This window comes from Tachypleus tridentatus, chromosome 12 (genome assembly GCF_004210375.1).
Source record: "Tachypleus tridentatus isolate NWPU-2018 chromosome 12, ASM421037v1, whole genome shotgun sequence".
Taxonomy (NCBI): domain Eukaryota; kingdom Metazoa; phylum Arthropoda; class Merostomata; order Xiphosura; family Limulidae; genus Tachypleus; species Tachypleus tridentatus.
Window position 1 is genome coordinate 120,073,788 of NC_134836.1, and position 15,928 is coordinate 120,089,715.

General features: G+C 32.2%; 1 protein-coding gene across 1 annotated transcript in view; it reads right to left on the reverse strand.

The window, feature by feature from the left end:
- Positions 1-14,684, reverse strand: part of LOC143234511 (kinesin heavy chain-like) — a 367,254-nt gene extending 352,570 nt beyond the window's left edge. Inside the window, exon 1 of the mRNA XM_076471920.1 lies at positions 13,864-14,684. Within this exon, the coding sequence (XP_076328035.1) occupies positions 13,864-13,998 (135 nt within the window). The 5' untranslated portion in view covers positions 13,999-14,684. The remainder of the gene's footprint in view (positions 1-13,863) is intronic.
- Positions 14,685-15,928: the final 1,244 nt, after the last annotated feature.

A 15,928-nucleotide genomic window follows, 5' to 3' on the forward strand; every position in this document is an offset into this window, starting at 1 on the left:
ATAAAAAAAAGAGAGAAACTGGTGGTCGAGTTTAGGGAAGTTCGGGTTCCACATCGCGTGGATCACTCGACTTACAAAACAAAAAAATACAACCACAACAAAGAAATCACCATAAGAAATCATTCATTTTTAGCTAGCTGAATATGTAAACATTTTGTTAACACAAAAGGTACTGACTACAGATGCAGAACAATGCCATCGGACAATAATAACAAATTTCATATCAATAGTCCCGCAGTGTTTATCTTACACTTTGAGGGACATCAAACACTTGATATCCACATAACTGATGCGAGAACAGTTGCGGTCCGATTTTTTTATAGTTTAACTTTTTCTTTCCTACGCAAATAACTTTAATAACTAAATAACTATTGTTAAACTCGGTGCTTTGGGCAGAGAAATATAGCACGTGACTAACTTGAGGCATAGCGTTAAAGAAGTCTTCTGTTACGAGGTTCAAACCCGACAGTGTTATGGTTTACATCAGGTCTCCGTTTCGTTTGATAGTTACGTCACAATAGCACTGATCAGTATTATTATTAAACCTCTCTTTACCGGCCCTACTGAGTTTCAAGCAGGAAGAACGAAACTGTTTATTACGAATCAAGTTCTACTAAATAAAACTAATTTATCAGCTCTTTTCAGATACAAAGAATAAAAAAAGAGCTCTTAAATGTACGAAGTATGAATCTGATAAAGTTATTACAAGTCACATTGTGACGTACTAATAAACGTCACTACCTGTTTATGTAGACACGGTTCGTCATCATGGGTGTTAAATACCTACCATAAGATTTTGGTATCCCTCAAACTGATACAAAAAAAAAAAAGTTTACATGGAACTTTTCTTCGTGTGTTTCCAAACATGATAGAATAGTGCTGTGTCGGTAGCAGCTATCAGTAAATAAAATTTGTTTACTGATTTCGGACGACGCCATACGAGGGCTATATTTACTCTAGCAGACCCTACTTTTGAAATAACAAATGAAAAACACCATCCATTGCTAACTCGGGTTTTTGTTATCACACCAAACACTGATTTCACCGCCATTTTTATAACGCATTCATACCCCCAAAATGCGTTATAAAAATGGCGGTAAAATCAGTTTTTGGTGAGATAACAAAAAACCAAAGTTAGTAATGGATGGTGTTTGTCGTTTGCCATTATTTCAATCTTACCTACCTAACTTTGTATTTATGAGGTTCTATGGATGAGATTGAAACTTAAAGATTTTATGTCAACGTGTTATTGTGATGTAATACAAAACGAACTGTACAGATATAAGTAATATGTTGTCGGTTACGTTATTTCATGGTTAAGTATAACACTCTAGTAGCAGAAACAAATAAAAGTACTAATAACTGATACACGTAACACCACACAGACGATAACCAATGGGAGTATATCACACTCAAAAATCAATAACAGCTTTACATTACATATACACTATTTAACCCTAAGCAATTTTGTAAGAAGCATTAGAGAAACAAATGTCATTCTTACATTGAATAAATCTCGTACTCTGTAGCTTCAGGCTTAACATAAAACACTAAGCCAAACCGATGTGGGTGTAAGTCAATGTTAAAAAATTTAAACTCTGAGCAAAAAAAGAATATAGTTATTTATCTATTTGAGATATAATTATTTATCTATTTCAGTTTATTCCAAACAATCTTAGCGATAAGAAGCCGAACTGGACAAAGAAAAACTTAATATAGCGTATCACGAGTTCCAAGACTTAGGATTTTCACTGATGAGACAACTTGCTGGGAGGTTTCAACAAGAACCGTTCCCATTTCTTTAAGCGCTGGATATTAAGCAGGTCAGAATAAGTGTTTGAAAGCTAGAGTGTACGCCCATGTATCACTTGAAAAGACCACCACCATCAGGAGGTTTTCTTATGCTCGACAAGTGTAGACAGGTATCAACCACAACCAGAAAGATAAAGATGGAGCATACACGAGTTGTTTGTTTGATGTTAAGCTCAATGCTACACAATCTGCACTGCGACCACCACGAGTATCGAAACTCGGTTTTTAACGTTATAAGTTTTCAGACTTACGGCTGTACCACTGAAGATGGCATACAAGATCTCCTAGCTTGTTCTTTAAGCAAACATATGTTATCTTGCAAAACAATGACTGGATAACGTTCGTGTCAATAAAATACAACTCCCCCACTGAAACAACTACGTATAAATGGAACCAAACACAAAGGGTTTACAGTTTGGGTTGTCTTCATACCAACAAGAGTCAACTCATTTAGTAAAACAGGAAACGTTGGTTCATCTGACTACATAAACTTTTTCCACAATTCCGGATTCCACCTTTCATGGTCAATGCCATGTGGTCAGTACATAGTCACTTTGACCTCATATATACCGATCAAACCTTTCCCCCTTTGATGAAATACTTACATTCCTGTCTTTATTTTGTTACTTCTGTCTGGGTCGCCAATGCAGTTTGATATACATTTCCATCCACATACAATAGCTTTCTTATCAATGCCGCTAATTCCACATAAATTCACTAAAAAGAGTCCATCTTGGCACCATCCCAACCTCCGGTAACCGCGGTCTTAGTTACACGTGTATTACCAGGACGATACTGTCCCCCCCCCCCTCCTTTAAACTGTTATACCAGTTCAGGAAGTCAGCACGTTTGTAACTGAAGCATAGGACAGGTTGATAGCTGTAATACAGGCGTGTGTATGTGCAGATTTTTTTATATAGGAAAGTTTTCAATAATTATCTTTTTTATTCCTTTAACACTAGAACTTCTTGTTTGTTTTCGCTTGTTACACTTAGTTATGACAACATAAGATTCATTTACACGCAAATTTATTTATATTAATGATACAATACTTTGGTTCAAATGGTGTTGTATACCTGTACAACTTCCTGTGAACATTCAGCGCGTCCATTCTCCAATAAGCTCGTGAAAACTAGGTTTCCATGACAACGACGATTACTTTCTCATTTTCAACTCTTTACGATCATTAATTTTAAACTATTGCGATCCATAATGAACCATCTATCGTTATCACGCGTGCCAACTTGGAGAAGGCAGACATTCAGATATAACCAGTTCTAAACGAAAAAGTGTCATCGAACCATAGTGCATCACACAAACGGACATCAAGAGACCATCTGACCCTTAATTTCTGTCATGCACGCCCATTAAAGAGAAATTCACAGATTCAGACCAACCCCGTATTTTCACGAATTTACTGATTCTCCCTCGTAAACTTCTGTAAAGTGTTGGTCTCCACGAATGACGCTGAAGTCATTTCGCGTGCTAATCACATCGTAAGAAAATAAATCTGTCTTAACAAACCTTAATATTCCGTCATCTCGTCTTACTGCCTTTAGAATTCAGCACAAATCAGCCAGGAATGTTCACGCTACCAACCTTCATTCACTTCAATACGATCATCTTCCACCTCATTTAGGTCAGCAGAAAATCTGAGACTTCAGCCTATCTTGGACTTTCTCCACAAGATAACTTTTGTCCTAATAAACCTCCTCTGAACCTTTTACAATAAATCGATACATTTTCTTAGATACAAAGACCAAACCAGCACATGATATTCAAAGTAAGATCTAATTAGTTATTTGTAAAAAGTGAGAATTACCTTTTTCTACTTGTAATTAATGTGTCCGTAAGTACGTTCCCCAAATATTTTAGCTTTAGTACTAATAACAAAGTAATGACACTACCACATCAAAATTACGGTAATCTAAATTCATTATCTTCCACTTCGTGAAATGATGTCATTTGCCAAATATTTTTCTGATTTACCAATTGATCCCAGTGATTGTGCAATACTTCTATACAGCTCGAAATGCCCAAGAATTCAATCCAGTTTATTCGTATACTAATCATGCCCCTACCAATAATCCTAACGCTTTGCAAACGTTTGTCCCTGAAAAAGAAGGGTCCACCTTTCTTAACTGCTTGGGTTATAAGGTTTTATCCTTATATATGTAAAGGTCATCGTCAGGGTCACAAAGAAAAAAAAGAGGTTACTGATTATTATTTCATCACAGGTTATCCTTTTATATTAAGATTTTCTAACCTACTTGTTTACTGACACCATGAATGTCCCTGTAAAAGACACTAATATAAATACGAAAAATTTAAAGACCCAAGAACCGATCCTTGAAACAAACCACGGACAAAGTTTGATTGACTCCAGTAATAACAACTTCTATTTCCATTGCCAAACAACTCTTTTATCCCATTCATAAATCATGTCCAAACATTAGAAATGTACAGTTCTTACATAATCACTATACAGCATCTTATCATAAGCTCTCTAAAAATACAAGCACATGACGTACACACCCTTTCCATCAGACAAATACACTTAAAAACGGTTAAAAGATCGATTGGATTATCAAAGATTCCTTTTATGGAATCGATGATAACTTTCCTTCACAATATCGTATTTCATCAAGTAACTTGGCGAACTTTTTCACATCAAATTCCCAGAATTGTTCCCATTATTAAGTACAGCCAACGACCTATCATTTTCAGGATAATTCCACCCTCCTCCGTTATAACCAGGAGTGGCCTCACCACAATCTTCAAACCACACACAGATCTATATATCGAATATACTATACAATCCTTAACACAATGAAATGTCATGAAAGACCACCATCTACAAACATCTGAAAATGTCATAGCGGCTCCAACTCAGCATTAGTCATAACCAAATATAACATTCAACAGGAATTTTAGTTCCATGATCATAAATACATGTATAATCGAAAAGAATAATACATTGTTTTGTTTAAACCTCGTCACAGTTAAATTGTCAGGTTGTTTTTTTCCTGGATATTTCCAAGGTCATTTGTACGAATGTTTTTGTATCTAATTTTGAAAATTTTCCGCGTCAGCGCCGATTCGCAAGAGTTCTTTGAACTTATTAGCTTCTTACATAGAGTGAAGGCCACAATGTCTGATAAACCAAATGATATATTCCCTTACAGTACACTAACCAGCTAAAATGATAAATCAGTCATTACACACCAAAATATGAACTCACTAAATTAGCTTTGTCTCATCACCATCACTGTGGTCAGAAGAGCGTAAATAAGTACGTGTATCGAACTTTGACCTTTACGCATTTCCACAAATAAAGTACATCATGATGGGTTGTGATTTCAGTACAAACTTAGTAAATATCTGTTTATACTTCCAGAAATAAATCAATAAATATAAATATATTCATAATAATGCAAATATCTATTGAAATAACTTAATTATAGCAATTTTAGTTTTTAAAACACTTCGTGAGAAGTTTAATAAACTAAATTTCCTACTGTTTTGTTTGTCATCTCTTCATCAATTAATTCTTCATTCGGAATGAATCTGGGATTTCTAGATTTCCCAAGTTTTGCCTAACAGATTTCATATTTAAATGTTAACATTTTGGTAACTTTTTTCATCTTTTTCACAGTTTTTGAAAGAAAAATAAATGTATTATAAATACCCTTTTTATTTAGCTTTCTGACCTTTGAATTAATTTATCTGGCCAAGTGCCACAATAACTAAAACATGCTGACCACTGCTAACCCTGTTGTGGAGTTCTTCAGACCAAGATATATCATGAAATAATAACATCAAGATTACAAAGTCATTCCACTACCACACAATCACCTTAAAGTCAAATAGCACATGCCACAAACAAACCATTCCACCACCACAAGCAACCCTCATAGCCCTGATGAAAACCACATCCAAATTCTAATTCATATCTTTAACACTTCTATTACCAGCTCAACCTTCTTAAATTGGGTATCGTTTGAGGAGACTATAATACTACACCTGTAGCAAGTTGAAATAAAACACCACTAACACCTGTAGCAAGTTGAAACTATAATACTACACCTGTAGCAAGTTGAAATAAAACACCACTAACACCTGTAGCAAGTTGAAATAAAACACCACTAACACCTGTAGCAAGTTGAAATAAAACACCACTAACACCTGTAGCAAGTTGAAATAAAACACCACTAACATCACTAATAATATTCCATGGACTACCTTTATCACAGCTGAACACAATACTGAAGATCTGAAACATATCCAAATTCCTATCTCTTTGAACAACCACACACACATCAAGTGATTGTCATATATTGTATATTTTTCATAACTTATTTTTCACATTTCAACCCAGTCAGGAGGTTTCCTGTTCAAGTAATACCATTAAAGTATTATATTTCAAAGTTCCCTGAATAGAACCGTGAGACTGTGGGGAATTCACTTATCATATTCATCCAATCAGGAAAACACCCACTGATTACCACCTTCTACTTTCTTCAACAATTTCTTAAATATTCCACCAGTTCCATAAGAGCTTCATTTTCTGATTAAACTCTCACGTAGTTTGATATCAGTATTTCTGAGAATAAAAACAATCAAACAGAAGGTACACATCCTATCTAACAACTGCAAGTGACTCTCCATTTAGACTTGTACACATCCTATCTAACAACTGCAAGTTACTCTCCATTTAGACTTGTACACATCCTATCTAACAACTGCAAGTGACTCTCCATTTAGACTTGTACACATCCTATCTAACAACTGCAAGTGACTCTCCATTTAGACTTGTACACATCCTATATAACAACTACAAGTGACTCTCCATTTAGACTTGTACACATCCTATCTAACAACTGCAAGTTACTCTCCATTTAGACTACACATCCTATCTAACAACTGCAAGTGACTTCCATTTAGACTTGTACACATCCTATCTAACAACTGCAAGTGACTCTCCATTTAGACTTGTACACATCCTATCTAACAACTGCAAGTGACTCTCCATTTAGACTTGTACACATCCTATATAACAACTACAAGTGACTCTCCATTTAGACTTGTACACATCCTATCTAACAACTGCAAGTGACTCTCCATTTAGACTTGTACACATCCTATCTAACAACTACAAGTGACTCTCCATTTAGACTTGTATTTCAGAATGGTGAATTAAATCTTGAGTTACAATTAAGTCGCATGATTTTTCATTGCCCCAAAACACCAGGTTGATATAATTATATGATAACATATGTCACATGGTGCAACTTCTGTATCTCTTGAGATACAAGTTGCTATGTCATTACAGCCACAATTAGGGTATCTCATTTAACAATGTACTGTCCAGAAACTGTAAGAAAAGTTTTGTGAAGTATGTCCAAAAAAGACTGCCCTGTTTTTATTTGGATGTGCAAATTTGGACACTCAAAAGAGAATCTGTCCACTAATAATGTACAAAATTATTTTTAGAGTTAAATCAATCACTTAAGAACAAAATTATTTTCATTCCTCCAAAAACAGTACAAGATTGCACAAAGAAAACAATTGAGTAAGCAATACGTATCAATACTCACCAGAACAATAAAGAAAAAAATGTACACTTAGAGAAAAAGGAGTCCAGAAAATTTTGTTTGGGAAAAGGATTACAAATTGATGTCAGTTACAAAAGTGTAATCAAAAAGCCATAAAATCTATTCCAATGCCCTTCATCTAACTAAGCAGTAGTTTCTTCAAAGATTTGATATCAAAAAATCAGTGAAGCAAGAGTTTCCTCCAGTGAAATCATATTAACCATCCAATACAATTTTAAGCTTTATTATGACTTTGCAAAGCATCTTTTATCAAACTTTCAAAAACCTTTACAACCACTGATGTAAGGCTAATAGGCCTATAATTAATGTGACAACAACTCATATAAAAACTTTCCTTAAGTTAGATTTGACATCTTGTTTCAAAGAGTGCAAAATAGCTTCCAAGCCCTTATTATGGTCTCTGATGGAAATCTTACCAAAGCAAGGCTCAGTGTTATTCCATTTTAACCTTGATTTGTACTATAAGAACAGTTTTCAACATATTCAAGAGATCTATGACACTCTATATTTACAAAAATCATTTCTTGTGGCTTGCACTGGTTGAGGTCTGATCTAAGTCTTTTAGTAATGAATGATGAACAACAACAGAAGTACTTACAATGAGAAAAACATCTTATTCTTACAAACCATTCCATTACCAGTTTTCCTCTTTTGACTTAACTCTAAATTTTTCAGTAATTTATTTTATTACTGCCTCAATTTCAATATGAACCCCAAAATGACTGCATCCATTACACCCTTCCCATCTTCAATTCAAAGTAAACTAACAAGATGTTTGAACAATCTCTAAGTGCAGATAGCCCTCAAGTAGCTTTGCGTGAAATTCAAATAATCTCTTACTAAATATTCATTTGTTTATCACTAAAAACATTTCACTTAAGCAAAAAACAATGAACTTTCACCAAAATCTTGACAAATGGGAGGAAAAACCCATGTTCAAATTAAACTTTGTCAGCCAGAAGTAAACTGATGAGCAGAAAAGTTGCATTGTTTGAACATTCTAACATTAAACTGTCATCGAAAAGACAGTTTTAGTACTTTTAATCACTGATCAGATATTGTTATTACCAGATCAGTCATTAACCTTTGGTATTATTGATTCCCAATATTTGGGTTAAACATTATTTAGGTACCAAAATAAAACTCATACAAATACAGAAATCAAAGATATTGCTATACAGTCCCATAAACCAAAAGTTAAGCCTAAAAGAAATAAGATATAAACTCATTCAAATGACATCACACAATCAAAAATCAGAAAAAAAATAAAGATTCTGCACAAAGACAAAGGGAAATGAAATGAACTACACAAAACTAAATGAAAAACAAAACAATATTGAAAATATTATACAGAGTAGACTAAAAGTATTAATGTAAAAATCACTTATAATTAGACAAACTGAAAATACACTAAACTCACACTTTTCACAAATCAACAGCATTAAATTTATAATAAAATATCACCATGTATATGTAGCAATGATGTTACTTATGATTAATCATCTGTGATGCTATGGAAACCACAGGAAAAACATGTTATTTAGATACTAAAAAAATAACTGTAAAACTAAGAATGAAAATATAAAATTATTGTCAAACAAAATTTACAAACACAAAGTAAATATGACTTTCCTGATTTGAATTTCACATCATAAGAAAACAGGTTATGTTCCTTTATATCTTGAAAACCAAACTTTAGTGACAATTACATAAGCAATTTTTGTTTTTTAGCTTCAAATTAATCTAGCTTGATATTTGTAAGGTTTGTTCTTTTTCAAGCACCCACTTTTTGTTCTAGTAGGCTTAGCACAATTTTTAGTTTTACAGAAAGTATGGCAACTAATCATTGTTATATAATATTGTTATACTATATTTTTAGTATAACTTTACATTGTAGCCACATTAATGGTATCAAATAGTTCATTACAAAATTTAAGTTACTTGACCTCCATGAATCAAGTTTTAGACTTTTTGTTATTCTGTTGAGATAACATGTCACACAGTTTCCAAAAACATATGAATTAAATAATTAGCGAGTGCTTTAAATAACAATATGTAACACAAATTTTGTTCCTAGATAGTATGTGTTATTTCTTAATTGCTTATGTTGTAAAAATACAGAAAATGACCATTATTCCTATCAAACTTTGCTTTTGTGACCTGGATAATGAAATTTAGAAATTAACCTATTTTCTATGTAAAACTGGGAAAAATTTGCACATTTACATAAGGTCTGAATAAAACAACATATGAATCAAAATTTACATGTATTTATACTAAAGTTATACAAAAATGTTTAGAAGTGAGTAGTTTTTCGAGATTTGCGACTGTAATGTAAATCACTTTCACGTATCAGCCCCCAAATATAGTCTCCCATCATGTTTTTGTTATACGATCCCAGGTCACAAAAGCAAAGTTTGAAGAGAAAAATAGGTCTTTTCATTTACTTTAGGCATAAGCAATTGGGAAATAACACTTTCTGTCCAGGAACAAGAAAAAGTAAAAATTTTTTTAGATAGTGTGATCATAGACTATCATCACACGACTGTTACAACCAAGCATGTTTGTGTGTGTTTCACATGCAACTACAAAGCAGAATAAACAATACTGCTTTAATAAACCAATCCACATTATTTCAACAACTTGTGTTGCACTTATGAATTTACCTATATGTTCATCACACTTGAGACAAGAAACACAGATCAATGAACCCACCTACTAAGATACTGAATAAAACTGTTTTAAATAATGTACAAGCATATATACAATTAAATTATCAAAATAAAACTGTACTATTTTAACCCTTTTGCTACCGTCTTGCTATAATATACACAAGTTCATCTACACATCTGCACGCATTAAGTATTTGCACTGTAACTTTTGATACATCAATCAGGTGTATCTTCACAAAATTTGGTAGATTTTTTAGAAAAGAATACAAATATCATGTATTAAAAAAATCAGATTTTTGAATAAAGTATTTTTACTAAAGATATGTTTGTGAAAATATTGAGTGTTTTGGTATTGGTCCAAGTGCAAAGTCATTTCATGTTATAATTAAAAAACAACAATATTCTTCATTCCAAAAATCTCAAATACAATCTTCGTAATCTCCAAAAACACACCAAATACATTTCAAACATTTGTTTTCAGTAAGACTTCATATTTCATGTTATTTTCTATACATTAATCGTGAGGTTTGCCCCTTGACCAACCTCATAACCATCATGAAACTTGGGAAATAAACACGAATTATGCTTTTTTGTGCTAGAATGACTACATATTATAACACAAAAATATAAATGTTTAGTCTAAGTAGCTCAAGTCTCATAACACTATATATATTTAAATATTTTATTATACTGACCTTCCACGACAACCTAGCTAACGTTGCATAACTTTCATTTATGCAGTACCTGTGTAATCGTGTTAGGTATCCTATAATATAAAAAATGACCTTTAGTCTTCCCTGTCTGGGCCGAGTTTTAGTGGACTAGTATTTTGTAATACACATCTATATTTCAACTGTACATTATATATGTATACAGATTATAATATTTAAAATTGAATTATTAAACTTATTTTCTTAAAATACAGAGTAATAAACAGAGAAATAAAGAAAACAACTAACTCTTCTACCTACAATTTTGTACTGAATGCTGTTGGACATAGGTTGCTAATTTAAATTTTGCACATAGAAGATATCAATTTTTGTTGTTGAACAAACAAAACATCATAAGTAACTAGACTCATACTATAGAATTCTACTAATTTATTAAGCTTAGTAACTAACATGTTTTTAGATTTAAAAAGAAGAAACTTTAAGCAGAGTAACAACACAACCTATTTTATTAAACTCTTCGTTCGAAAGAAACTGGTAGCCTTCTCACAGATTAAAATGGCTGAGAAAACTACTAGGGGAACATTGTAAGCTGTTGACTGGTTACTCACATCACGTATTGAAGTAAGTGTACATAAGGTACCGATTCCACAAATAAAAAGAGGTGAATGGGCCGTTGTGTTTGATTTAGTACATAAGTCATATCTCAGCAAAATAAAAAGATACAAGGTTCTTATTCTATATTCTAGCTTGTTAATCTGTGTTCCTAATTTGAAACAAGCTAAAGAGTTAGTAGTCTGACAACACAAACATTAATTTCGAACAGTACTGCATTGAACATACTATGTGACTCACTAAATTCTAAATTTAGGTGTTCTTTCAATGTTTATTTTTAAATTAAGCAATTAACATGTATATAATATTAGTTTGAATTATAATCTACAATTCTTATTCCAAACTAATGAACATAAATTCATAAAACAGTAGTTCAATAAAATTTTGAATGTAAATGAACAAACATGATGACACGGCCTTTGATAAGTGACCTGTTCTGAAAGGGTTGTACTCTTTTAAGCTGCAGAAGTATACAAACAACTAAGTTAGAAGTATAAACTAAACAACTAAGTTACCAAAATAATTATATTGTACAGAACAGAAGAACAAATGAGCAAACTACTGTTTTAAAACACTTATGTTGATTGAGTCTGTTTCTTCTAAAACACAAAGTGAAAATATATTGTAAGATTGCATGTTGGTTAACTTTCAACTGACAAAACACAAAGACAGTTTTAAAACACAAAGAAGACAAAACACTGACTTCCTTCTCTTGTTCTTGTCATATCTCCTCTTGTTTTATATCAAAACATGAAGACATAACTTCCTTCTTTGACCCTTCTCTTGTTTTAAAACATGAAGACATAACTTCCTTCTCTTGTTCTATATTTTACTATATTTTGAGAATTCAGAATAAAAGGCATCAGATACTGGTTCTTCAAGTCTATAAAAAGTTCAACAATTTATGATAGTTTCTTACTGATGGGTAAAGGCTGTTTAAAATGTAATGTACTACAACAACAAAATATCCACAATAATAATAAATATAAAACAGAAATGTTCTAATTTCAAATAAAGAAACTAAGTGTATTACACTGCATCAGAATATTTTGTTACTGTAAAGATGATCCATTGTGTTTTAGCATCCACAACCCAGAGTTAGCTGGTTTGATTATTGCAGGTTTTATATGGCAATTAAAACTATTTGGTGATTCACAGGGGCTACGCCATTTAAATATTTCTTCTTCAAAATTAGGATTAAAAAAAGAAAGTTCTTTATGTAATGAAAATTTACAATTTTTTTGTTATATACTTCTGGCTTAGATCACTAATATGTGGCTAGTCTGGTTACCATCATTTTATGTATGGCAACTGGAAACTGTCTGACAATATACAGGTTACCTTATGATTTTTTGTCCATGAAACAGAGCACACTTCCACTTTTTAAGAGATCCTTAATATAAAGACAAATAATTAATCACTTAAATGAATCAATTATTCCCTTCCACAAAACAGGATATGTAACAAGCATCTGATGACATCACAGGATTTGAATAACCAAAGAATGAAGGAAACGTTATCTGACATTGACCTTTATACAGTGTCTGCTTCTTTAACAAGAACCATCAACTGGTTATTATAGGGTAACTCACTAGGGTCCTGCACTCTCAATTTTTTTTTCCCCATTATGAGGAGTCCCTGTAAGAGTCCTGTACGTAGAATTTAATAAACTGAAAAACAAAAGGCAAAAAAAAACTTCAGTGTCATGTTTAGTTATTCATGTGTTCCACGGCAACTGAAAAGTTGACATATTTATTACCATCATCTATTACTTTTTCGTAATGTTATACATTTGAATGCTTCCATTCTGATGTATCTATAAACTGAAAACATCTTTTAAAAACAGGAAACTCACAAGTTTATTTTGAGTGTTTCATCATTCCTGATGTACACGTTTTTCTTATAGCAAAGCCACATTGGGCTATCTGCTGTGTCCACAGAAAGGAATCAAACCCTTAATTTTAGCATTGTAAATCCACAGGCTTACCGCTGTCCCACCAGTGGTCTCTTGATTTACAAAGTTAAAATCAAAACTAATTTGTACGAAATGTTGTAGCTACGTATATAACTTGGCTTTAAGTTACAACCATTATGAGGAGACTTTTGTTTAAATTATTATAAAAGACAAAAATTGAAGCTATACTTAAAACTTCTGAACTCCTTACAAACAAAGCAAAACATTACACAGTCTCTAATAAAACTAATTTATCATTTTGACAATAAACACAATACTTTTAGTTATACATTCAATGTAGCTCTTGTGTAACTTTATATCAACAGAACATTTTTTTTAACTTAAATATTTCCTTTGTACAGTTTTCTCATAAACAAATTCATAACTTTAGGCCTGTATAACATATAGTCAACTCTTATGAAATTAAAATATACTTATGTAGACCTGTACGGATAACAATATTAATTTGAAGACATCACAGTTTTCTCCAACTCAAACCAGTAACTTAACAAGAAAAATTAACTTACCCCTATAGAAATACATTCTTCTGTATTTGGGTGAAATTTCACAACAAATTTACTCCCAGCCCTTTCTTCTGCATCATTTAAAGGTCGAAATCGACACACAACTTGAATGCTACACTCTGATGAATTATCCGTCATTTTCTAAACTTGGACTTAACCGTCAACGACTATAAATTATCAAAGGCTAAAACAAGTTATACGTAATAAATAAGGTTGTCGTAATTTCAAAATTAATAAATCAATCGTGGGAGTTAAACAAGCAATTATGTTACAACGATTGCTATTTTTTTCTATAAAGACAAAGCCTAACTTAGTAATTAGGCTTACGAAGCAATTCGCCCTAACACTATCACTAGTATCAGCAGCACGGTACTTTGTAACGTAACACAAGCAAACTGATATTAGCTTATCCTAACGTTGATCAGCTGACCAATGGTAAAAAAAGCCCACCGGTACGCGTAACCTTGTATTTATGATTCATTTCGAAACGTTCCATATCTGTATCAGGCACCGAAGTCAATAATGGCGAAGTCCGATTTTACACTCTTAAGTTAAGAACTAGGTTCTACCTGCTCTACTTCGTAATTAAGCCGTTAAACTTATATAATCTGTATGCATGAAGTTCAAGATAAAATCGTTAAGAAAAATTACACTGCTATTTTATATCACAATTTTCACTACAGAAATAAATTTATGTTGTTTAAATTAAGAAAAAAACAACTGTATGCGATACAAAGTATGTCTACAGATTCTAATTCTGTTAAACATCTGCTATGATCTAACAATTTTCAACATCGTACACGCCTAACAACCATCCATGACTGAGAAAGTAATATGGTTTTATTACGTCATTACCGAAACTTCAGTAACTTTATATATAGTGCCATCTACCCATGAAATAAGACACTTTTAAATTAAAATAGTTAATTTCGACAATATGAATTTTCATTACTTCATAATTTTTTTATTCAATTTAAAGTAGCATTTGAAAATTTTGTCAAATATTATTATATCAGCTAGAAAATAAACAACAGACCCTTAAATTGTTTCGTGATATAATTAAGTAATGTGAACAATATACATACAATTTAAATTAACGAATATTTCTTATTAATTCATCACTGACGTACGATTGATGGAAACCTTCGTTCAATGTCGACAACATCAACCTTGAGCAGATCTCCTGTTGCTGTACAAGTATTTATCTCCTGTTTTGAATATGTTAAACATGTTTACTATTTACCACTACCATGTACGTCAGTGCCTTTCGGTTCATGTTAAATATTACATTCGTTGCAACTGCTGTCAGTGAACGTTGGTTAACATTTCTCTTCTTTTTTTTAAACACAGATGGTAGCAGTTGCAGTTAAGTTTTAATAGTTGCGTTTGAGCATTTTTACCTGCATTTTGCTATAAATCACATGTTTTTTGTTGTTTCTTTCACTTGTCATTGAGCAATAACACAGACTTACGAATTTAAACTTTATAAAAGTTGTTTTAGTTTTAATAACGAATTTTCCATAAATCATATGTACAGATTTCGAACATGGTATTCATTTTTTGCTATCACATAAGGATTTTTTACGAATGTGAAAGAAATAAACTTTTTAGATTAAATTTATCATAAATACAACAATATGTTCGTATCTTTTACACATCTTGTTGCCACATCGACGAATAAATAATATTGAAAAGAAAAATATAGTGTCAAAGTGCATGCACAAACAAATATTGTTCAGTGATGACATGTCATGCGGCCTGTTAACTGTTTACATACAAGCGGGGTGTTTCTTGCAGGTTCTAGAACAATCAATAACTCTCACCATGGATCAAAAGAAATCTATAGCTAGTGGTTGTTAATACTTAAACCACAACAAAATGTGACCCGGTTTTAATTAAAATGATTCACTTATGTAAAATTACATATGATATTTTGTTAAAACTTTGTACGTTATGGAGAAAAAATGGATATCGTATTCGAATTCAATGTACAAAAATCTCTGCAGAATATGTAAAAACTATATATGAAAAAACGGCTCGTGTGGTTTGAGAAAATATTTTACATAGA